Source organism: Macaca thibetana, chromosome 7 (genome assembly GCF_024542745.1).
Source record: "Macaca thibetana thibetana isolate TM-01 chromosome 7, ASM2454274v1, whole genome shotgun sequence".
In the NCBI taxonomy this organism is placed as follows: Eukaryota; Metazoa; Chordata; class Mammalia; order Primates; family Cercopithecidae; genus Macaca; species Macaca thibetana.
The window spans coordinates 50,252,811-50,279,188 of record NC_065584.1 but is presented as its reverse complement, the minus strand read 5'-3'; the positions used below and the strand labels follow the sequence as shown (position 1 = coordinate 50,279,188).

General features: G+C 39.9%; 1 protein-coding gene across 4 annotated transcripts; it reads right to left on the bottom strand.

Moving 5' to 3' along the window:
* Positions 1 to 368: 368 nt before the first annotated feature.
* On the bottom strand, positions 369 to 25,111 carry CCDC198 (coiled-coil domain containing 198). Of its 4 annotated transcripts, none has more exons than XM_050799735.1 (6): positions 24,718 to 25,111; positions 22,160 to 22,242; positions 14,152 to 14,238; positions 12,639 to 12,737; positions 11,677 to 11,836; positions 369 to 2,654 (listed from the first exon to the last, which is right to left on the bottom strand). In XM_050799735.1, the coding sequence occupies exons 1-6, from the start codon at positions 24,938 to 24,940 to the stop codon at positions 2,419 to 2,421; spliced, it is 888 nt and encodes a 295-aa protein (XP_050655692.1). In that variant the 5' UTR covers positions 24,941 to 25,111; the 3' UTR covers positions 369 to 2,418. The 4 variants fall into 4 exon arrangements, with proteins under 4 accessions (XP_050655692.1, XP_050655691.1, XP_050655694.1 ...); XM_050799734.1 differs by having other exon boundaries at positions 12,639 to 12,740; positions 24,718 to 25,110; XM_050799736.1 differs by lacking the exon at positions 369 to 2,654 and adding an exon at positions 6,872 to 10,118.
* Between the last annotated feature and the right edge of the window lie 1,267 nt (positions 25,112 to 26,378).

The following is a 26,378-nucleotide window of genomic DNA, read 5'->3' as shown; positions in this document are numbered from 1 at the left end:
TTTAAAATCCTTGAATTCATAACTGCATTGTAAGGAGTTCTACATGGAACCGGCAAACAGAGAAGGCATTAGGATGGATTTTCTTTTGAAGCTAACACACTCTGATAGTTTCAAAAAGTATTTTGAGCTATGGCATCCTTATTGGCATATACACATAGTTCCTGTATCCCAAGGCAATGCTTAATTTTGGCCATTCATTTAGATGTATAAATGCCAACAGCTTTTGGAAGAAAAAGCCATTTTCTTTACTGTATAATCAGCCTTGTCTATCCAAGACTCCTGGGAAATGATGGAAATGAGGGTGAGCAAGTGCATAGCTGGAGAGAAATAAGTGTTTCTCTAATTGACTAGTCAGCTCAACACATTCATTAATTCCAAAAAACATTTAATGATAAACTCTTTGCCAGTTGTCATGCTAGGAAGCAGGAATACCACAGGAAGAAGACATAGTTTGTGCCCTCATGTAGCTCACAGTTCATTAAGCTTATGGAAGCGGGTTTCGTGAAACTGAATTTCAAGTCACAGAGGAGAATGGTGAAGACGTACCTTTGGCTCCACTAGTTTTAGTGTTCAAAGTTGTCCATCCCACTTTTTGTGTTTTAAGCCTTTCAGATTGACCACAATAAGTGAGGACACCATGAATAGGTTGGATTTGTTTATCCTCTCAAGGATCTCATTTTTTCTAGAAGGCTGGCTAGTCAAACAATGTATGTATTCTTTTGGTGGAAATATGCTTCTTACCTACCACAGAAAAAGTAAGAAGAGTACTCACAAAGAACTGGGAGTAGATATGACCAGGGACAATCTAATAGCCTTCTGTCCTTGGAAGAAACATGAATTTTTATCGCCTGACATTTCAGGCTTGTTATCTTCTTAGTTCCTGATGTGAATGCATTGAATGTCAAATTGAAGTGGTGTTTTCCTCTATTTTTTTCCCTTTTTGGAAGCTTCCCGTATACGGCATAAAAGGGTCTTTTTGTTTTGCTTTGTTTTAAAGCTTTACTAAATTCTTGAAAGATTCTGGATTGCTTAAAATTATTTTTAGATTATGCTAAACATGGAGCTGCATTGTACACAAAAGTTCTTAAAAATTGTCCCAAAAGCTAATTTTTCTAAGTGGAATAACTTTTGAATTGAACATTTATAAGATTCCTTTTATTTTTTAAGGAGCTCTAAAATCTGCATCATAATCTAAGAAGTCTTAATTTTGAACTTTAACTCACAATGATCTTCTACACTTGACATTATTTCACCTGTATCCTGTAGGCTCTCTGTTATGGTTAGCTTAGAAGGTGACCTAAGTGAGCTTAGTGTTTAATGTAGCATTACTGTGACTTTCCTTTAGAAACTCACTTTTATTTGTCTCCAGTCTACTTCGTCTATTTGTTTTTGGTTTTTTATTTTTTACTTTCGAGACAGAGTCTCATTCTGTCACCCAGGCTGGAGTGCAGTGGAGTGGTCTCGGCTCACTGCAACCTCCGTCTCCCGGGTTCAAGCAATTCTCTTGCCTCCGCCTCCCCACCAAGTAGCTGGGATTATAGATGAACGAACGCCACCATGCCTGGCTAACTTTTGTATTTTTAGTAGAGATGGGGTCTCACCATGTTGGCTAGGCTGGTCTTGAACTCCTGACCTCAAGTGATCTGCCCACCTCGGCCTCCCAAAGTGCTGAGATTACAGGTGTGAGCCACCACACCCAGCCCATCTATTTGTTTTATATAATCTAATTTTCTTTTTAAAAACATGGTGAGGTGGAAAGTCTCAAAGACGAACCCCAAAGGACCACACTTTGGCATTCATGCCCTTATGTAATCCTCTTCTGCATTAACTCCAAGCTGGCTTATGACTTTAACCAACAGAACATAGTGGAAGTGATGCAAAGCCAGTTCTATGACTAGCTTTTAAGAAGACTGGCAACTTCTGTTTCCTCCTCTTGGAACAATTGCTTTTGGGAGCCCTGGGCTCATATGAGAGAAATCTCTTCAGTGTCCTGCTGAAGAGATCATGTGAAGATGCTCTGAGACTATATGGATAGGGGGCAAGCTCCCCCTGTCTCAGTGTCCTAATGGGGCTTCAGATGACTCCAGTCCTAGTAGTCCAAACGTAGTCCAATTTCAATGACATGAAAGATTTCAAAAGAGAACAGCCGAAGAACCACCTAGCTGAACTCAACAACCCACAGGAAAGTGAGTCAATAAAATGGCTGTTGGTTAGCCCCTGTGTTTTGAGGCATTTAGTTATGCAGCAATAGTTAACAGCACATATGATAGACTTGTTAATCATAAGACTCTAAATATATCATTTCTTTTTACCAAAGTGATTTGCTTTCTTCAAAGTACTTCATATATCAGTCTGAAAGATTTCTAGAGTAAAACAAGCTTTCAGTGCACTCAATATCTAGGTTAGTGAATAGTATTCTTATTCTCGATCAAAAAACTCATCAAAAAGTGGGATTCTCTCTGTCCTGGTCCTCACCAGTGCTCGTGGCTTCTTCTCATCTTTCCCCAACTCATCTGAGTCAGAGCTGGAACTGTCCCAGAGATGCTGTCTCTGGGCCTCTTGTTCATGAAGCCATGTTTCCATTGTGCCAATTTTCCAGGGACAGTAGTTATTCACTGCTTGATGTTTCAAAAATTCTGTATTCTGTGAATTACCTACAAAAAAAATTAAGTTTCTTTAATTTAATTTTTTCCTTTAGCAATGATTATTTGTTTATTAAGTGCCTAGCTTAATAAACAATCTGGTTGGTGATTTTTCAAACTGTATATACATATGTGTATATACATGTAACTTGAGGTATATATAAATATATACATTATATATATAAATTTCAACTGGTATCTCTGTAAGGATTAAACTTTTTTTTAGTTGTTATTTTTTAGTCTATTTTTTTATTTTTTTGAAGCGGAGTCTTGCTCTGTAGCCCAGGCTGGAGTGCAGTGGCGCCATCTCAGCTCACTGCAAGCTCCACCTCCCAGGTTCACGCCATTCTCCTACCTCAGCCTCCCGAGTAGCTGGGATTACAGTCACCTGCCACCATGCCTGGCTAATTTTTTGTATTTTTAGTAGAGACAGGGTTTCACCATGTTAGCCAGGATGGTCTCGATCTTCTGACCTTCTGATCCACCTGCCTTGGCCTCCCAAAGTGCTGGGATTACAGGTGTGAGCCACCACGCCCGGCCTAGTTGTTATTTTTAAAATGATTTAAATCTTCCAAAAGTCACAATAATGCAACACACACCTATATACCACATCCATCAACATTTTGCCACAATATTGCTTACATCATATATATGCATCTATCTATCCACCTATCTCTCTATCAATCATCTATCTATCTATCATCTATCTATCTATACATGCTTTTCAGCTGAACCATTTGAAAATTAGTTGCAGAGTCACCTCCCCCCTAAATACATCACTACAAATCTCTTAAGACCAAGAGCATTGTCTCTACGTAACAAAACAATTATTACACTTTAGAAATTTAACATTGATATAATACTATTTTCTAATATATGGTCTATGTTCAAATATTCATGGTTGTCACAATAATGCCCATTATAGCTGCTTTTTATTTTCTGTTTTAGTTTTAATTTTTAGGTCCAGGATCCAATCTAGGATCATACATTGCTTTTTATTTTCTCGTCTCAGTATCCTTTAATTCAAGAATACTCTTCTATGCTTTTCTTCTCTTTCTCTCTCCCACAGTCTCTACACCCCATCACCATTCCTCCTCTTTCTCCTCTTTTGTCTCCTCTTCCATCTTCATTGTCTTTTTCATTTTTCCTAATGTAATGATGACATTTTGAAGAATCCAGGTCAATTATTTTACAGAAAGATCCTAAATTTTAGCTTCCCTTATTATTTCCTTGCAATTAAATTGAGGTTAAACATTTTGGGCAAGAATATTGCATAGGTGCTTTATATTGAACATCTACTATGTGCTAGACACATAATATATACTTCTGACATAGCAGAATCACCTGTTGCAGCCTTTTAGAAACAGATGTTTAAACTGTACTCCAGACCCATAGTACTGGGAAGTTCAATGAATCTGGCATTCTATTTTATTTTATATTTTTTATTAAAAGAGACAATTTATTTTTAGTTTGGGATTTTATTTATGTGCATATGTATTTACCTTAGCTTTTTATTTAAGCAGTTCACAGCATTCTTTATAATGCACTCCAGAAAGCAACAGGAGCTTTGTTCAAGGGAAGCTGGCTTTTACGCAAACAAAATCTTCCCAACCACTTTGTAGCTAAAACAAAAATTTTAGGTCAAAGCCCAGAGTTTCCCACTAGACTGGTTGAAATGACCATAACTTTTGAATGTTATCTTAATGATAATTGTTTATTAAATCTTTTGGCAGTTTATGTAAGCCCTTGATATCTGAAGTTGTGTACTATTATATAAGAAAATCAAATATTTCTTTTTACCTTGTACACCATATTTTTAAAAACTACTTTATTGAACTATGATTGACATACAAAAGCTATACATATTTAATGTATACAGCGTGGTGAGTTGGAAACAAGCATTTTAATGTGAGAATTCGTGCCTTGTGATTTGTTGGGCCTCAGTGAGAAGCTACCAGTTTTTCCCCTTGAATACTATTATAATGATTGTTGTTGCCTATTTAGATAGCACTGGCAGATAACCATGTTAATTAATGTCTGCAGCCCTGGTCTCTCTCCTAAGCTACAAAGGACGTTTTTGTAAAACTGGACACCTCCACTTTGATATCTACTTGGCAATAATGCAGCCCTACCTTCTCTTTCTCTCACAAACCTGCTTCTGCTCCTGGCTACCCTAATTCAGCAAACGGTACTACCTTTACCCCATTGTGTGCCTAATTCTTCAAGAGAAACCCAGGAATCCACCTGGTCTCCTTACCCTCTCCATGCACTCACATCTAACCTATCACCTGATAATTCTGATTATTTTGTCTCCTAACGATCTCATATCTGGCTGCTTCTCTCCATCCTCATCGAGACCCTACTCTCCTGGTCTCAACATCATCCCTCACTTGCGCTTTTGCTCTGTCCTTATAATTGGTCTTCCTTCATCCTTTTACTTTCCCCTCCCACCCATTCTCTACAGTGTAGACAGAGTGATATTTAAAAATATGAACCTGCTTATGCCCCTCTCCTGCCCTATCAGTGGCTTCCCAATGACCTTAGGATAGAGTTTAAAATTCTTACCTAACACGGCTTACAAGACCCCGTGTGATTTGGCCCTGTCCATATCTCCAGAGCCATCTCCAGTTACTCTCTGAATCTCTCATTCGCCTAGAGTCCATCATGTTCCTTCCCCCTGCAGGACTTTTGCACGTGCTGGGGTTGATTACCATTTTGAACATTCCAGTACCCATGGTCCTCACACTCGCATGCCCTCCTCCCCACTTCATCCAGCTACTTCTTATCTCGGTTTAAATGTCCCTTCCTCATGGAAACTTTCCCTGACTCCACAGATACCAGGTCTACCCAGTATACTCTCGTTAAACAACTCCTTGTTAAACATCTCTATGCAAGATCCACAAACCAGGAACCATATCTGCCTGGCTCATCACCATACAATGAAACGACCACACAATGCCTGGCACTTGGTATGTGCTAAATAAATATTTGGTGAACAAATAGATGAATAAATGAATAAACAAATGAGCAATCAGAGAATCTTGGGAGATGGGAAGTATTGGTAACTAGGATCTAAAAAAGGCCCCATTCATTGGGGCTCAGGAGTGTCAGTCATCTCTGTTCTGCAAAGTAGTCAAGAACTACCAGAGGCACCACTCAGACTGGGAACAGAAATTTTCTAGAACATCCAGCTATCGGCAGGAGATCTGAAACAGAAGGGGAATGATTGTTTGTGTTGGGATCTAATGAAATATTAATGATAGCCTAAGTCCCACAACACCCTTGATGTTATGAAAATTCAGGTCTAATGTTAGTGTATGCGACAAAATTCAAATATTCAGTTTCATCCTTGAAAATCAATCCTTTGTCACTCATAAAGTATTACATATATAGTTTTGTGTATACAGCATTAAAATTTGAGCACTTCTGAGCTAGATTTCTTATTACTTGTTACATTTTTATAAATCCTTGTTTGATTCTCTGTGGTTTATAGACTTTAAAAAATAAAAACACAGTCTTTAAAAACCCAAATGGGTTTCGGGTGAGCAGAGTAAAGGAAAGTGTATCCTACTCCAAAATTAATTTAGGGAGAGAGGAAGGCAACAGCTGTCAGTGGGAAAAATAGGAAGTGATTTAGGTAGTAGAAGAATCAAATAAAGCATGAAACCTGTTTGATGGTTGTGTATTTTATAATATGTGTTTCAGAAAACTGTATCACTGCTATGTCAAACCCAGAATTTCACATACAGAGCTATATTGAAAAATAAAACAAAATAAGATTCTTTATAGAAAGAGTACAGGTGGCCAGATAAGACCAGAATTTTGAAGCTGACATTCAAATAACGGATTCAAAGTGACACATCCCTGAAGCATATGACTGTTTTCACTATAAGACATCAATTCTGGCCGGGTGCGGTTGCTCATGCCTGTAATCCCAATCCCAGCACTATGGGAGGCCGAGGCCGGCGGATCACGAGGTCAGGGTTTCCAGACCAGCTTGGCCAACATGGTGAAACCCTGTCTCTACTGAAAATACAAAAGTTAGCTGGGCGTGGTGGCAGGCGCCTGTAATCCCAGCTACTTGGGAGGCTGAGGCAGGAGAATCATTTGAACCTGGGAGGCAGGGGTTGCGGTGGGTCGAGATCACACCATTACACTCCAGCCTGGGCAACAAGAGAGAAACTCCATCTTAAAAAAAAAAAAAGACATCGATTATACTCTTCTTCAGTTTTGTCTATATTCCCATACATTTGTATGGTACTTCTTCTTCTATTTTTTTTTTTTTCTTTTTTGAGAAAGAGTCTCTCTCTGTTGACCAGGTTGGAGTGCAGTGGTGTGATCTCGGCTCACTGCAACCTCCGCCTCTCAGGTTCAAGTAATTCTCGTGCCTCAGCCTCCCCTGTAGTTGGGATTACAGGCATGTGCCACCACTCCTGGCTAATTTTTTGTATTTTTAGTAGAGACGGGGTTTTGCCATGTTGGCCAGGCTGGTCTCAAACTCCTGATCTCAAGTGATCCACCCTCCTCAGCCTCCCAAAATGCTGGGATTACAGGCATGAGCTATGGCCTGTAAAGTGCCTGGCCACACTTTACATTTTATGTGTGCTTTTATACATGTTATTTTTTACATAAACTTTATGTGGTATACAATACTTTATTCCCATTTTATAGATGTGGAAACTGAGGTTCCTGGAGGTTAAATAACTAGAATTTAGCTATATTCTTTCTCTCTCTAGAATGAAATTATATAAAAAATAAACAGTTAATATTTATTGAGAGGCTATCATGTGTCAGGTACTATTCTAGGAACAAGAAAAAGTCCTTGCCTTCATGGAGCTTCCATTTAGTAGATGCACTGCTGGGACTCAGTGAAGGGCTTTGAGGTCAGTTCCAGTGCTCTTCCCACCCTCTATGTTCATTCATATCACAGCTTCAGCAAAGGGTAGGAGCCACAGAAACACATTAAATCTCACAGACTTGTACACCAAAAAGAGTGACATTCACTATGTGTATGTTATATATAATTTGTGTCATATGATTGTATATGTAATTTATTATATGAATGTATGTAAAATTTATGTAAAGCATGGGAGATTTCATTTTAAAGATGCAGTAGAAAGCAGTGACTGACTTTTATCTCACAAGAGAGCCACAACCCTCATTTCACCTTTCAACAGGGGAACAAGAAAGGTCGAGAATGTCGTTAAGTAAGAAGAGACAGCTACAGAGGAACCTTAATGACCAGACCCTGACAGTAGAATGCTTATGTAAGTGTAAGATCTTAGCTACACCCCATTTGTAGGAGAAAGTGAACTACTTTTAGAAGGCGCGGAAAGAAATCAAAGACGCTCTCTGGGAATAAGTGAAAAGGAATCATCGCTAGGACAAATGCTGAGCACAGAGGTGAAGCCTGTCGGCTCAGGAGTCAGGTGCCCTGTAAGTGCATCCCCGAGCAGCTTCACCTCTCACTGGCTGGCTGTGACCTTGCACATGTGACTGGACCTCTCCAGACCCAGTCTCTTCATCTGTAGGAGAGAGGTGGTAATAATTTTCACCTTGTAGAGTTAATATGAGGATTAAATGATGCATTTAAAATTCTTAGAAGCACTTTATAAATACTAGCTGTATCCATAGTTATCCCAGTATCCTACACTTTTACATGTACAGGGCTGCACAGTGAATACCGAAGCACAGAACAGAATGACACCCTTTGTAGGCATTGTAGTCTCTCCATCATCAAACACATTTCCGGTGATATTTGTCTGTCTTCTCTTTCCAACAACTTCAGCAATAGGCAGGTGAGTTGATGCAGACATGTCATTCTAAGAGTCTAATTAATTATGATATCATTATAATAGGAAGAGTTAGAATTCCCTGTCTATTTCATGCTAGCAAAATCTACATTTTCTAGGCTTGTTTTGTCCTGTGTATCTCACACACACACGAGTTGTTACAAAGAAAAAGATTCTCATAAGGTTAAAGTGTTGAAAGAGTTCTCAAGGGTTATCTAGTCCATCTAAGTTTGGCTAATGTTCAAAATCACTTGAGGACCTTTTAAAACGTAAAATTCTTTCACCTTCAACCTAGAGATTCAGATTCAGTAGGCTGAAGCTGGGAGACAGGACTAGGTGTTTCTTTTGTTTGTTTTGAGATGGAGTCTTGCTCTGTCGCCCAGGTTGGAGTGCAGTGGCATGATCTTGGCTCACTGCAACCTCTGCTTCCCAGGTTCAAGTGATTCTCTTGCCTCAGCCTCCCAAGTAGCTGGTATTACAGGTGCCCGCCGCTGTGACCGACTAATTTTTGTATTTTTAGTAGAGATGGGGTTTCACCATGTTGGCAAGCTGGTCTTGAACCCCTGACCTCGGGTGATCTGCCCGCCTTGGCCTCCAAAAGTGCTGGGATTACAGACGTGAGCCACCATGATCGGCCCTAGGGCTGAGTGTTCTTGAGAAGCTCCTCAGGTGGTTTTGCTCTTAACTGAGCATTTGTGCACTACTGATGCAGCTACGCCTCCCTGACTGGCACTTGAATTGGTTCCTGCCTGAGTTACTCCTTCTGTTCTCTCTTCTCTACACTCGGTCACTTCCAGGAGAACGTGAGCTCCAAAGTCTGCCAGCTGCTTTAACTTTCCTTTCAGAAGTTGCAGAGTGCGGCCTTCTTTGAAAAATAAGGTCAAGGAGTCACAACCCCTACATTTGCAAACTTTTCCAAAGCTGTCCTTGACAGAGTTCCAAGTCCTTGGTGGTCCTGGTGGGGCTGTGTGAGTGCAGGTCAAAAAGACCTGAACTTGAATCCTGGCTCTGTCACACTGGGGCGAATAGTAGCTCCTACCTTCTAGGTTGTGTAAGAGTTAAAAGAGATAATGCATATTTAAGGCAAACCACAGTACCTGGCTTATAGTAAGCACTCAACAAACCTTAGCTTGAATAAAATGAAGCAGCTTTAAAAAGCATCAGGAGAGCAGAGGACAACTCCTTTCTCCTGTGCCAGTTTCTCCTCGGTCCCCTCCAGCTCTGAGACATCTTCCAAGGACTTGGCCGATGCTGGTTTTTCTTGACGTGCTCTCAGGTGCTGACTGTTAAGTGTCTAACTTTAGCTGAGGCTTTTTTCTTGGTTGTTTTGCATATTTTTTTAAAAGATATTGTTTAAATGGTAAAAATTGTGTGACTACAAAGGATATTTCATTCTGAGACTTGGGAGTATAGATTAAATAGATGCCTCAAGTAGATTTTCAATTATTCAGCCTTTTCTTATTTAATTAACTTATTGATGAAGCATCTTGTTTCTCCGAGTAGGAGCAGTGTCTCTTTCAGCAGGCGATTTTGCATCTTAGAAGTTCAAGACCTCCAGAGACATAGCCAGCTTTTCTGCAGCTCTCTCCGTGGTGGGTCAGTCCTGGTGATGTGGGGAATTTGGCTCACAGCACAGCAATCTCTGTGTGTGAACAATATTGGAAATTTCAACTGTGGGTTTGCCCTGGGGAAATACAAACAAGGAAAGCTTTATGGGGCTCTAATTGGTGGGGCAATGTAGCGTAGAAGTTGTGGACAAGCCTGTCCAGTAGAAAGCATAGAGCGATCTGAGAGCATAAACAATTCGGCCCGGCTGAAATGTGGGGGCTGGGTGCGAGAGTGGCAGAAGGTGAAGCTAGAAAGGCTAGGTGGCAATGACTGGATCCTGAAAGGCTTAGAGTCCCAGGTTGAGTTTATTTTATTGAGACAGGGGGCTTGCTATGTTACCTAGGCTAGGTTTTGAAATCCTGGCCTCAGGTGGACCTCCCACCTCAGCCTCTTGAGTAGCTGGGACTATAGGCATGAGTCACCACACTTAGCTCCATGTTAAGGAGCTTAGACGTTGTCTTCAGGCTGACAGAGAATCACGGAGGATTTTTGTTTTTCTAAGCAGGAGAGTGACATGGTCAGATTTGCATGTTATAGGATTACTCTTATGTTAGTGCAGTGCTTCTAGAACTTCAGTGTGCATGAGAATCATCTGGCAATCTTGATAAAATGCAGATTCTCATTCAGTAGGTCTGGGGTACGACCTCCAATTTTGCCTTTCTTAATAAACTCCCAGGTGATACTGATGATGCTGGTCTGTGGTAATACTTCAATTACTGAGTAGAGTTAGGAATCACTTAAAGTTAAGCTTTTCTTAAACTTTAAGAGCATCACAATCACCTGGAGGGGTGGTTAAACCCAGAGTACTGGGCGTAACCCCTGCAGTTTTTGATTCAGTCACTCTGGGCCCTAACAGGTTCCCAGGTGATGCTGATGCTGGTGGTCTGGTGACCACATGGAGAACCACTGAAGTGAAGTGTTGATGGATGGAGAGTGAGACCTAATGGGAGGGGCCCAGTCAGGAAGCTGTAGCTGGAACCCTGGTGTAACAGGACCAGGGTCATACCTAGGGCAATACTACCTGGAATGGAAGAGAAAGGGCAGATTTTACTTCTAGGTGACATCAGCAGGGCTTGGTGACCGACCAGCTGTAGGGAGATAGGGAAGAGTGACATTGGAGACCTTGTCCACTGAGCCGGTAGATCAGCAGGAACAGCAAGCTCAGGGTGGGCAGTGATTCATTCTAGAAATTCTGAATGTGCCAAAGAGGGTTGACCTGCGTGGAAAAGGGTGCAGTCGGGGAGATAAGTGTCTGCATATGGTACCAACCCTGCTGAAGCAAATTTGCCATGTGACTGCAGGCAATATATCTTCATGTGCTTCATTCTCTCTAACCACAAGATGAGGCTATTTTGCCTTTTCTCCTTCTAGGGATGAGGCAAGCCTTGCAATGAAGCATGCAAAGCATATTAAACCCATACAAAGAAAGAGACATTTAATTACCAAGCGGAAGTTTCTGTCTTTTCCTCCCAGCCATCCAAAATTACATGACAACATGCCCACTATATTCTGGGAAGTAAAACTCTCAGCAAGAACTCAAAGCTGTGTGCTGTCTTCTCACCATGCCCCTTCCTTGGTAGTTTATTTGATGAAGTTTAAAAAACTATTTTACTAAAAAATTGTACATGACTCACCGGGACCTCTGTTCAAGATTTCATCAGGCAATATGGTTAGAAGGTCATGGTCATCATTCTTTGGGGTGCTTTGAAGGGTTTTCTTGGCTTTATGGTCCCTTGGACTTCGCTTATTAATTCTTGTCTCTCCGTGAAGACTTTTCTTTAACTCCATTTGGGCCTGAAAATCATCAGCCATAAATGATCAATGTTCTTCCCAAGCTACTTTCACCAGAAGAGAGCAACAGATCAGCCACTTTGCAAGTTGTGTGCTTATCTGTAGACATCTGCAGTCCTCTAAGCAGAATGTGGTTTTCTTTTTCCTACTAGAAGGTATGGGAACTTTCTTTATTCACAAGCTTGTTAGGAGAAAGGTGAGTGTGCCCAGTCTCAAAAGGGTATGGCTCAATTAGGATGAGGCCCCTTACAAAAGCGTGTTTCTGTAGGCTAGCTGATATAATTGGAGTTGCAGAGAGCAGTAACTAAAGGCTTGTTTCCTAGAGGGAGGAATTTGGAATATGACAGTTACAGGCATTACTGGTAAAGGGTTTTCGTTTGTTTTTTTACAAGCAGTCTTTCTTGTTAGATAATTCTATGGCAAGAATTATAGAGAGAGGCCTAGGTATCAGAATAAAGAACAACTCACCCCCTCCTCCTTTCACTAAACCAAGAAAAATGATCTAGCCCCATTTTCCTATGTCCAGAGTGTCATAGGAGCAAACTATTTTTAAAAATGGAGACTTGAGGCACAGATACATCCTTGATAGGACTGAAAACTTAGAAAAGACTCAACAAGGTTATCAGCAGAAGGGTATCTTCCTGATTCTTCTCAGCTTTAGTAGTTGAACTTTTAACCTCAGTGACTAGATTTAAAATGCTAAGTAAAGCCTAGGTATCTATGCTTGATATATTCATGTGGCAGGGCAGTGATTATGTGATGAGAATTTGGTAAATATGACACTCTTTTCTCTTCTCATATTTACCTCTTGTCTTTTACGAATCATTTCCAGCATTTGCATCTTATGCAAATATTGTCTGTTCTCAGAAGTATACATTGGAGTTTGCATTTTCTTTTCTAGTACCTGCTATGAAAGATGACACACTTGTTAGTATGGGGTAATTTGTTACTGACTCTGCAATTCACAAGTTTACATCCTTCTTGAAACAGAGTGAGATCTTAATCAGTCATAACCCATAGAGATATCTTGTGATGACAAAAGTGGACTATTGTATGTCCCTGACAAGTCCTTTGTGTCACTGTCAATGAATGAAGTGACTCTTTGATATGTATATTTGTAGTTTTTTAGGTTGCTATAGAGTTTTGTAAACCTTAAATGGGAATATCTTTCCACATCTCATTTTTGACAAGATATCACTTCCCTTGTAAACAGATGCTTATTACTACTTATTACTAGTACTATCCCCAGAAATGTGTTCAGTTTGAAGAAACCTTCCTTTTTCTCCCTATCTCTTCTACCACTAATTGACTGGCTATGAAATGAGAGGGAAGCTGCTGAATGGTGAAATGGAACCTATTTCTATAGAGTGCATTTCCATATGTCAGCCTAAGCCTTGGAGAATATTGCAGTTTAGGGAGGATTTGAAGTTGATTATTTGTGACCCTGAACATCTCCCCGCTGGTGCATCATAAACTCCAGTGGGACAGTGCAGACAGTTATTGAGGGCAGCCAGAGGTGAATATACCTTCATTTGTCATTTGCTGTTGCCAGGAAGGGTGATGTGTTTGACAATACCTTTTGTGTTGCCGTGTGGATAGTGACTGTCAGCTGATGTGAACCTCAGGGAAGGGCCATCTCCGCAGATGCTGTCAGCACCACAAACGTGGGCTTGATTCTGATAGCACCTGGACATCTTTACCAAGTCAGCCAGCCACACAGCAGCACCTAGCTAGCTCCAAAACAATTAGGAGTGGAAAGTGTTGAAAATCTGCTTCTGCCTTCCAGCTTTCATTTCTATGTGAGGGGAGTTCTAGTCAACAGAACATTACAAGTGCAAAGCAGGGAAAAGATACACAGAAGACATTTCTCAGGATTAATTTTTGGTGAGGTTGTGGCAAATAAGTCAGGAATAACTTGTAGATAAGATTTCTCCTGCAAACAGAACAAAGAGGATGTTTTAAACTGAGGGGAGGAATGAAAGGGAGGACTTATGCTGAATTTTTCACAGATTTGAAAACTTCAGAATCACCAATTTCTAAGTAAAAGTCTTTTCTCATCTACATTGCCCTGTTTTCAACACAAAACAGAAAAGGGCGCAGAGCTCATGCAAGAGGTAAGAGCCACTGCCAGTTGGAGGCATGCACAGAAGAGAATAAATAGCTTTGAAAAGTTCTCACTCTGAATGACTTAACAGTTTGATTTGTCTTTGAACTCCTCCATGCAGAGAGTGCATGAAAGGACCAGTGTGCTCCAGTGCCCCAATCCTGTGTCGCCCACCCCTAGTTCACCTCCCTGTCAGGTTACTGCTGCAGCTCACCTTTGCTTTGTGCATTGTCCTGGCTTCTCGCTGGCTCAGGAGTCTTCCTGAAGTAATTACTCGTGGCAAGTCGACGGGTTCGAGCTTCTAGAAGTTCAACGTTTAGAGCAGTCAGCATTCCTCATGCCATGAGATGATGAAACACAAAAGCCAGACATTAAACTATCTTAACACTTTGCAAAAGCGGCACTTATTTCTGAGAGCATACAGGAAAGGTGGTTCCAACAGCATTACAGTTATATTAGTGCAAAAGGCTTTTCAACCTATCTGGGTTCTTTATTATTCTAGTGCACTGTAGACAGTGCCTTATTGATCTAAGTACTGGTCAGAGAGTTAGGAGACTAAGAATCCTCTTCTGTCTGCATTGAGGGACCATGTCCAAAATTATCAAACCACCAGGATCTTAGAATATTAGAGATAAAAGAGGCACTAGGAATTTATTTTATTTCACACATTCCTTAGGTACCCAGCTGAACTATTCCAGCCCTTAGGGAAGCAATCTGTTTTTAAGATCTCTAGAGAAGCTCCTTAGTAGTAATCACTGGTGACTATGAGACACATTTAAAATGAAACTGCAGTGTGCTAACACATTTTAGAGATGTCTTTTTCTAGAAGGGGCTTGGCTTGATAGGGGAGATATGTTGGAGTTTCAGGGGGTCACTAAGACTGGGCAGCAATTCATGTCAGCCGGTCTGCCTCCAGCCCTTCTTGCCTTAGAAGCTGAGCACTGAGAAGTGATCAAGCAGGTTTGGGAGACGAAGGGTGGTCTCTTCACATTGACATGCAATGGGGAACGTGGAGGACCACAGAGTTTATCTGTTCCTTCAGTGAGTACTTAATGACTGCTACATGCCAGACATGGGGAGGCAACGGTCAGCAAAAACGGACATGGCCCCTCATGGAGCTTACAATCTATGCGTAATAGATGTGCTTTTGCTTGTGTGATTATTCAAGTGATCATTACAAACTGTGGTCAGTGCTTTGAAGAAAAAATCTGCAGGGCAGAACTATGATACTACATAACTGAAGGACTCCACCTGAAAAATAATGTGTGTTAGGGGTTGAACTGTGCTACCCCACAAAATTCGTATGTTGAAGCCTAGCCCCTCCATACCTCAGAATGTGAATTTATTTGGAAATAGGGTCATTGCAGATATAATTAGTTAAGATGAAGTCATACTGGAGTAGGGCAAGCCCCTAATTCAATATGATAATGTCCTCATAAAAAAGGGGAAATCTGGACGCAGACACACACACAGGCAGGACACGACGTGAAGATGAAGGGAGAGGTTGGGGTGATGGTTCTTCAAGCCAATGAACAGCACCGAAGAGTGCCAGAAAATTACCTAAAGCTAGAAGAGAGTCATGGAGCAGACCTTCCTCACAGGCTTCAGAGGGAACCAACCCTATGGACACCTTGACCTCAGTCTTCTAGCTTCCAGAACTGGGAGACAATACGTTTGGATCATTTAAGCCACCCAATTTGTGGTACTGTGTTACAGCCTTAGCAATCTAAGGCAGGAGGGAAAGGGCTAGGGAGGCAGTTCAAGAAAGTGCTTTAAGGTAGTACCTTTTCAGTAGAAATGGACAGATTGGGAGTTTTTAGGGGACTAAGGTGTGCCATAGCCCTGAGGTGGGGAGTGATCATGATCTGTTGAAGGAATGGAACGAAGTCAGTTGGCTGCAGTTTAGGTAAGTGAAACAGCAGCTTGGAATGAGCTAGGGAGGTGAGGCAGGGGCCAGGTCATGTAAGGCCTGACAGGCCATCAAGATAGTGGTCCCTTACGAGCAATGAAAAGCCACTGATGTGTTAAGCAAAGAAGTGACATGATTACCTTTGCTTTTTTAAAAAAGGTCACTCTGGCTGCAGTGTGGAAACTAGAAAGGAATAATTACGGATGTGGAGAGATCAGCTAGGAGGACAAAGATGATGGGCTGGGGTTGAAAGAGGGAAACTGATGATGTTTAAAGCTGACCAAACGAGATTCATTATGGTTAGTAAATGGGAATAGAGTCCACAGCACAAGGAATGGAGGGTGTTATACCCTGTGATGGGCAATCCAGAGGAAGACCTAGTTTGGCTGGGATGTAGAAGGAAAATACAAATTTGGTGTGCAGTAGATTGAGTTTGAGACACCTTTGAGACAGGCCAGTGTAGCTGTTGAGTTATACAGGGAGCTTGGGAGGAGAGGTCTGTGCTGGAGACTTTGGGGAATAATCCCAGAGTAGAGCATGAGTGAAGCCGAGGTCATGGTAAAGGTCAGGAGTGAGAAGAGGAGAGCTAAAGACTGCAGACTCCAGGAGTTCCAGTGGTGAGGCTGGTGGCCAGGAATAAGCTGGCCAAGGAGACTGGGAAATGATGGCTCAAGAAGTAGGAGGAAAACCATGAGGACATCATGCTGCAGCAAAGAGTGTGAGCCCTACTCCCACCTTAGTTCACTGCTGAAGGCACATGCTAATTTACTTTAAAATGGTTTAGTTTTGGTGTGATTTGTTGCATTATTAAGAGGTACATTTGGAAGTCAACTTGGCTTTCAAGGTGACCAGGAAAAAAGGAGTGAGTGGACCAAGGAAGATAAATACTGGATATTCAGTACTTGTAATGGGGAGCATGACCTGTGTCCACCACTACTTCCCTGTACAACCACTTCTAGGTCCCTGGTCCTGGACTGGAGAGCACCCAGCAGTCCTTTCTGCTGGAGCACCCCAAAGTAGACCTGGTAAGGAAGAGAAGAAGGGCAAAGAATGTGGAGACAAAGAAGAGACAACAAGGGGAAAGAGCTCATCTTTATGTTAGATATGTGCCAGGTAATAATTTGCATTTGTGGTGGGAAGTGGTTCTCTGTTCCATTCTCACCTCAGAGGAGGAAGTGGGTCTTTTTAACATAACTTAGCAAAGATGTAATGAGAGGAGATCAATCCTAGTAAGAGGAGTTTGTTCCCCTGGCTCTTAACCCTGCAGGACATAAAGATGCAAAGCAAATGGGACCTGCTGGTACGAGAGGCAGCTGCTGATCAAGTCAGAACACTGCAAGAAAAGTGGAAGGAGAGGAAGGGGAGGGGAGGCCAAGGGAGAGGAGCCCCTCAAGGCACCTATGGGAGGAAGAATCAGGAATGACTCAAGGGGGATTTCTGGAAGCTGGGGAGAACAAGTGTTTGTGCCATCCTCTGGACGTGGAGAGTGTTCAGGATTTGGTTCTTTCTTATTAGGTCTATATGCCTTTGCAGCTATTACTGCATGCCATACCCAGGGTTATAAATATGTAATCTCATTCAATCCTCATGTGAACTCCGTGGATAATTATGATGATTCCCCATTTCAGAGAGGTTGCTGACTTGTCTAAGGTTGAACAGTTAGAAAGTGGCATCTCCATGATTCAAGCACAAGTGTGTCCAGCTCCAAATCTAAACCTCTTTTCTGCACTATATGTTCTCCAGAATGGCTTATCTCAGACTTTTCTGGCATTAAAAAAGAAGAAATTCTTGGCCCATTCACTAGAGATTGAGATTCAACAGGTCTGGGGTATATCCTGGAAATAAATATTTTCACAACTCTCCCAGGGATTCTGATGATTTCTTCCTAGGTTGGGGGCCACTGACCTCCACATTGCCTTAAGTGAACAAAGGAATGACATCAAAATAGCCTACGGAGGATCTTTTTTTGTGGAATATTTTTGAAAAATTGAGTCTGAAAAAGCCACGAATTTTTAGTTTTATTAAACTCATCTATCCATAAATTCATAGACCAAGTTTTTGCTTTGCTAGTATAAATATGTAGTTATCACAGATCTCTTTCTGCTATTTTCAGTGTTTCTATTTAAACACACAATTCTAATAAGGGTTCAGTGGTAGATATCTGCAAGAACTCTCTCCAGGTTGAGTTTCTCCCTGGCCGTTGAGAAGAGCCTAAGGAATCACACTATTCCTTCACAAAAGCCACTAGATGGCAGCAACTAACATTGCAACTGGGATCTCTTCGTTGAATCATTTACCACTTGATTTGAGAAGCACTGCAGAAAAAATTGTTGGCGAAATTGGCTTCAGCTAAATGAACCAGTCAGATGAAATTGCCTCAGAATTCTGGGTTTATATGCATGTTCCTTTTCCCTGCCCAGGAAGTGAGATGCCTCACTTCATCATCTTCAAAGAGAACACAATGGAAGGAACTACTAGAGAATCGGTTAGAATGACACCTTATTTTCACTTTATAATATAAGTATCATTTGTTTAAAGACTTCTGGATTATTTGACTTCTCAAACAAAACAAATGGTCAGCATAATCAGTTGAAGTGTCTGCTAGGAGATTTGGGAATCTAGTGAAGGGCCAGCAGACTCAAGAGTGCTGACGTGGGGGTTGCAATGTCAATTGATTGGTCGGGGTGAGTCTTATAGGGACAGTGAGATTTGAAGAAATAGTTGAAGATCAGGGAGTTATCCAAGGAGATCATCTGAGGACACACTATATGTTGGGGGGGAAACACCTCCAATATAAGCTAGAAATGGATGCATAAGAAGGTGATCAGGCCAGAGGGGACAGTGCTAATCAACTCTTCAATAAAAAGGCCCATTTGATGCAGAGTTCCCTGGCAGAGGCTCTCAGAGCCTCTCAGCTCTAGGTTGGATAATGCTAGTTCATGACTTGCTCTTTATTTGAGGAGTAGATGTTTAGGAAGTAGAAGGTGCCAAAAATATAACTCAAATAATTTAGCATACAATTAGATTTGGTTTAATAATTAAAAATACTTTTAGAATTTTCTTTGGCAGAAATTAGGCTATTAATTAGCATGTCATGAGGACCCAGCATGTATTATTCTCTCAAAAACTCATTTGTGCTTGAAAATGTGCTGAGCTTCATTTGTGAAGATAATTATAGCTGGTCTCTTTGGGAGTGTCTGCCAAGTTTCTAGTGATTTCCCTCCTCTCTGGGAGCTGACTCCAGAGTCTATAGGGGAGACTCCTCTGCCCACATATCTACTGCATGAGTATATCCTCTGGCCATAGCTCATTGGACCAGAGCTGAAATCATGAGCAAAGATGAGCCAATATCCTTTCTCCTAGGAATCTGGAATTGGAGTCAAGAAGGCCCATCTGTCCATTTGACTGGAACTGTAAGATACAAGCTCAGGGTGGCCATATTTCATGTGTGGCCATATTTCATTCCTGAAGAACAGAGAAAACTCATCTTTGGTGAGAAAGAGTATAGCAAATGCACAGAGAAGAGCTTAGGAATTGAGAGAGCTCTGCATTTCAAGTTCCAAGGTATAATTCTTCCCTGAAGCTTAGGTGTCTCCCAGATCTTTGGTTCAATAAAGCATTCCTATATCCTTCTAATTAATCATGTTAGTTATTTTTGCTAGTCAAGGAGACTTCTAATACAGTCGTGTTACAGTGATGGTACAGACTTCTAATACAGTGATTACAGATCTGCAATAGCAGGGAGTGCACTTTGAGTGCTTTATCCTTCCTCCAGCAGGGATGATGGGTCTCATTGTCATTCATTCACTCATTCATTTTACTCACAAACTTTTGTGGATCTCATATTAAGTATTAATGGCTGAAGACATAAGATTGAATAAGACATAGTATTTGCAACCTACAGAATGGGAGAACATTTTTGCAATCTATCCATCTGACAAAGGTCTAATATTCAGAGTCTGCAAGGAACTTAAACATATTTACAAGAAAAAAACAACCCCGTTAAAAAGTGGGCAAAGGACATGAACAGACACTTCTCAAAAGAAGACATACACGCAGTCAACAAACATATGAAAAAAAGCTCAACATGACCGATCATTAGAGAACTGCAAATCGAAGCCACAATGAGATACTGCCTCACACCAATCAGAATGGCCATATTAAAAAGCCGAAAAACAACAGATGCTGGAGAGGTTGTGGAGAAAAAGGAACGCTTTTACACCATTGGTGGGAGTGTAAATTAGTTCAACCATTGTGGAAGACAATGTGGTGATTGCTCAAAGACCTAGAGGCAGAAATACCATTTGACCCAGCAATTCCATTACAGGGTATATACCCAAAGGAATATAAATCATTCTATTATAAAGATACATGGATGCATATGTTAATTGCAGCACTATTCACAATAGCAAAGACATGGAATTAACCTAAATGCCCATCAATGATAAACTGGATAAAGAAAATGTAGTACATATACACCATGGAATTCTATGCAGCCATGAAAAGGAATGAGATCATGTTCTTTGCAGGGACATGGATGGAGTCAGAAGCCATTATCCTCAGCAAAACTAACTCAGGAACAGAAAACCAAACACTACATGTTCTCACTTATAAGTGGGAGCTGAACAATAAGAACACATGGACACAGGGAGGGGAACAACACACACTGGGGCCTGTCAGGGTTGGTGGAGAGAGAGAGAATCAGGAAGAACAGCTAATGGATACTGAGCTTAAGACCTAGGTGATAGGATGATCTGTGCAGCAAACCACCATGGCACATATTTATTTATGTAACAAACCTGTACATCCTGCACCTGTATCCCTGAATTTAAAAGTTGAAGAATAAAAAAGGCATAGTCTTTGCACTGAAATAATTCATTTGTCTTGATTCTTTGTTTTTAAGGTGGTTGGTTAGGGTGTATGTGTATGGAGGTGGTGGTGCAGTGTTTGACTCTGAAATACCAATGTTCTCTCTTTGACCTTGTTTGACTATTGAGAAAATCAAAACTTAACCTCCTTTGTTTAGGATTGATAGATATAAAAAAGTACTTGTGAGCTATAAAGTACTAGACAAATATTTTTCACTAGTTAGAGTAATATCTTCTATTTGAACTAATCAGCTTAGAGGCTTCACGGAAACATGTATTAAACACACTCCTTTGAAAGGAAGTATTTGATTTAGGAATAAAATATCTTTTAAAACTGTCCTGTTTACTTAGAGGATTTGTAAAAACTTGTAAATTAGATATTAATTTGTTATATTTCATTTTATTTTTCTTTATCTAAAGAATAATTTTATAGTTTCTAATATTTTGGGAAAAAATACTCTTTTGAGACAAAATGATATAATCACTTCAAATAATGGCTGTGAGCTTCTGCAGAAGACAGGTAAAGAAAAACCAACTGAAACAGAAATAATCCCCAACAAATGAGCTCCAGTACCTCTGGGATTGGTCCAGGCATCTGGGTGAATTGTGTAGCAGGTGGGATTTGGCTTCAAATGTCAGTGATAGATCCTGCTCACAAGAGAGCCCTAAACCCTCCTTCCAATGATGCTCATTTTCAAGGACCACTCCAAACTACCCATTCCCTTTCTAGGTTGAGAGTTCTTAAAATGTATAGCTATCTACAGAGAACCCATTAAATATTTATTAAGGTGAATGTGTTTAAAGCTCTTGCTTTGCTTCCTTGGAATCCAATGTCCTGAATTTAAACAACCAGTTAACATCTAGAACAATAAAAGGTTAAAGATAGAAGGACTATAGAAATTACTTACGCTGATAGTTAGGAGTACAGATTTTGGAGACCTGGTTGCTATCTGACCTCTGTGAGTCTTTGGGGGTAGTTACTGAACTCTCTGACTAGCATATATAAAACAAAGATAATTCTTCCTTTTCATAGATGGCTAAGAAGATTAAATAAATAACAGATTGAATTGCCTGTTATAGTATCTGACTTGTAGTAGGTATAGTAGGTATAATTAAATAGTAGTAGCTGTTATTATTTATTACAAGTTGTTTTCCCATAGTCACCCAACTAATTAGTGCTAGATTCAAGCCTCTTGAGTTGCATCATACCTATGTCCTTGCTACTAAACTTGCTTCTTTCGGTGGCCGGTCTTAAAAGCAAAATCATTGCTAAAAGAAAATCTTAAAGTAATAGAGTATTTGTGACTGATTGCATTTTTCTTTAAGAACATTCTCATTAATAGCTTGGTCATTATCAATGTCCCTCTTTGATGATTATAGTTTAAAAAGGGATGTTACCATTATATCCAAGAAATTCCTTATGAAGCCTTTTAAATTCATCTTACTTGAAGTCTTTGGGGTGGATGCCTTTTAATAATACTTGTTTCTCTGTGTTCCAGTGGGATGTCAAAATCCACATCTCTGGATGCTTGAAGGATTGGAGAAGAAACAAGAATAAAACGTTAAATATAATTTACTATTAGATCAGGTAATCATTAGTTACTAGACTTTATCAACACAATTTTGTACCTTTCCAGTTATATATGTCTAACCTGTAGGCTGAATGTGGAGATGAAACACAGAAAGCAGGGAACCTACATTAGTGCAAATGACACTGTTTTAGTCTAGACTGGGGATTTAATATCTGCTCTCCTAACTTCCTACTCAGGTTCATATTTAGGGGAAGAATTACAAAATTACCAATATGTTGACTGCAAATATTTTTCAAACAGAATTTGGCCTGGAAAATAGAAATTTATTGACTTGTTTTAATTCCATAAAATCTCCTCACCGAAATATAAGACATCAGAAAAATATATAACTTTAAAAAATGAAAATAATCTTCTTAGATGAAATAGATGATAGATAGATAGATGGGTGATTATACAGAGATGAGACAGAAATGGAGTATGTGTGAACACAATTCAATAGCCCCTTTAGTGAAAAAAATTTCCACAGATTGCCACTATAATACAGCATATCAATATTCTTTCCTGATGAAACAAGCCAGGGATACAGAGTTAAGCCTCTATTAGGAAACAGAGAGGCTCAACAGATCCATTATGGATTTTATTTTCCAGCTTGATTATCCTGAGCTCTTGGGAGTGCTACCATGACCAACGCTGCATGAGTGCAGTTCTTGTCTTTCCCTTTTAATAATCTGGACACATTCTGATTTCTAGATTGTTTCATAGAGTATTTTACAGTCCCACTTTGCATTTTAAATGGAAAAATCCATGGATAATTATGCATCTTTCTCTTTAAGACATGTGAATGACTGCTTCAAGGACTTTGTTCTCTCTGACTTTTAGTGGTATGCAAACTATGTCCTTATTTTCTTTTGAAAAGATGCCAGCATATTGAGCAGGATGGAAACAACAAACATATTGGATTTAAAAATGTAAGTATTTTCAGCTATTTTTTCAGAAATCTTACTAATCCTTATTTTTTTTATTTTAGTGATGTTAGTCCATTATTTAATTAGATTCTCCTCAAATGGCATAGGCTGTGTCAGGCATTTATTTTTACCCCTGATTACAAGTGAAAAAAATTGATGAAGTAACTTGCCCAAGGTCGTTCGATTTGGTATTTGATGGAGCTGTGGTGAGAATATGGGAGATCATCATGAGAATCCTCATGATCTCCTTGTTATTTATTTTCAATGTGATTTTGTCACTTCAGACATAAGCATGTTTTCCAGTTGGGACTCTAAAGCACATGAATCAGCTTTCATCATTTATTCAGTTACCTAAATCTTTTCTTTTTGAAACAGAGTCTCTCTCTATCACCAAAATCTTAAAACTCTCAATGGGGATTTGGATAAAAAGGGAATTCCTCAGTAGGAGCATTGCATACTCTTAGTGCACATTCACACTCCATTTTTTAAATCGTGTCTTGTCACCTATTCGTCTGTCATAAAAAATTTCCTAAGGGGAAAATTCCCATCTATGTGCTTAAGAACTTGAAGACCATAAAGAACATAAAAATAGGCCATATAGAAACAACCAAAGGTTATCAATTCTGCAGACAGTAGACATGAAAAATCATTCCAGGCAAGATTCGCTAGGTACCAAAAGAGAATGTGAGGCTTTCTGAATGAGGCATCCAATAAGGGAAACTTATTTGTGTTATTGATCCAGAAGGTGAAGGAAAGGGAAAACAATATACATATGCATATATATATATATAAAATAAACATATATTTTTCTAAGTGAAGATGTCTGTTTAATTATCATTGTGGTCATGATAAAACATTTTACATGGCTTATAAAATATTCCAGGATAATTTATAGCCACTTCAGGCTCAGAGCTTCCAATCATAGTGGGAAAGAATTCTGTTAGTTCTGCAGATGACCATGAAGAATGTGGGGTTGGGAAAAGGGTGACTCATCCACTCCAATGTACTGTAATAAATCAATTCTGTTTAGGGTGGTTTCAAAATTCATGTTAGAATTAACTCACTCTTAAAGTGCTGCTTTCAAAACCACAAAGCCCGGTGCATAAAACTATACTGGAGAGAATGATTTAAATTTAGAATTTAACTGAAATGCGATTGCTATCATTTATCACATTAGTATCTATATAATTTTAATGGTCTGTCAAAGCTAGGTATAAATATTGAAAGCATTACAAACTGAGCTGAAACAAAATGATTTATCCTTCTCCTATGGAATGGTGAAAAGCCCTTTGTACAGTTTATACTCCCATTCTAATGCACCCAGAATACTTTCAATTGACATTCAATCCTCTTTGAAAGATTTGTTTGAGTTTTCAAAGATAGCCTAAATTCCTCTACATTTCAGTAATTTAGAAACTTTCTGAGATCATGGAGACAGTCAGATAAATCTATTAATAATGCTCCTTGGTCCAGATACACACATCTCATGCTGGGTTTTATGTTTACCTGCATAGTATCTTCCATACCAGTTTTCTTGTAAAGGTGGCAGCTGCCCTTCCAAGGCTTTATTCTGGTCCTGCAGTCTTGCCAGTGAATGTGAAGTCTTTTCTTCCAAATTCTGATTGAATGCAAAGTCCACAGGGCCAGCTGAGGGAGTCTCTATCTCTTTGTTTTGCAAAGGTGCTACTTTGATCACCCTCGGGTGAGTCTTAGAGTGACTCAGGCCCATTTCATGTGAAAGACATTCAGAGGAAAGCTGCGAGGAAAGTGGTTTTGGGGTCTTTAATATAGCTTGTTTTAATCAAGGCATTTCAGAAGTTTACCCTGGCTTTACAAAGCAGTCATTTCCTTCATGGCATCCTTCTAGCTCTGTTTCACTGCACACTAACCCTTTTGGCCACTTCCTGGGAGGCTGGTTTCCATGGAGACTTCCCTTCAACTTTGCCATTTCAGACCCAAAGAATCCAGTTAAACATTGACTTGGTTATGCTGCTTTCTGAAATACTCAGTGATAGGAATAGAAGCCACTATTGATCATTAAACAAATATCTAACACCAGGAAGATTATTAACACAGAGAGAGATGTAGAGCAGAGGTTTAGAGAAGTCTTAAACTTGACGCTTTCACTGCAAGCACCTTTGTAAAAAAAACTAACAGCTGAGAATAGCTAAGCCATCTTTGCAACTAAGAGGATGCATGCTAATTACCAAGGCTTTGTTAATCTTTAATTTAATTGAAGAATTTATCCTCCAAGTAGGAAAGAAAGCAGCGGAGTGGCTAAAGCGTCATTTGATTTTTCTGTTGATGACTTGAGTTGCCTTTGAAGGGAATGAATACATTGCAGGACAGGAGGATAATAGAAACTTTTTTCCTGGGGATGAGGGGAAAAACTTCTTAAACATAAAAAGATAGCCTATTTACTATGTTTTTAAATTAAATTAAATTCATTTATTTATTTTTGAGACAGAGTCTCACTCTGTCACCCAAGCTGGAGTGCAGTGGTATGATCTTGGCTCACCACAACCTCTGCCTCTCCAGTTCAAGTGATTCTCCTGAGTCAGCCACCCAAGTAGCTGGGATTATGGGCACCTACTACCACCACACCCATCTAATTTTTGTATTTTTAATAGAGAAGGGGTTTCACCATGTTGGCCAAGTTGGTCTCAAACTCCTGATCTCAAGTGATCCACCTGTGTTGGCCTCCCAAAGTGTTGGGATTACATGCATGAGCCACAGTGCCCGGCCTATTATGATTTTTAAAGTAGAAAAAAGACTAGAAGGAAATATGCTGAAATATTGAGTAGTGATTTTTGAATGGTGGGATTATGGGTGATTTTTATTTTATTCTTTATACTTAGAAGTGGGACTAACTTTCAAGCTCTAATTGTTCATGACCACAGATTACTTGTGTGTTCATCACATCTCCATAGAGAAATTAAAAGAAAATGTATTTTTCATCTTTGCAGAATCCATTTCCTAAGGGACTAAGGTGGTGTTTGGAAAGTCTTGGTAGACAATCACATTTATCTAAAAAGATGCCTGAATTTAGTTTTTTCCTTATTCTCTTTGCATTTTCCACATCATTTTCTCTGCAGCAGAGAGATTTATAAGTAAAGACTAATAGATTAACAGTATCTGCAAACAAAACAACTTTTGGTAAACAGACT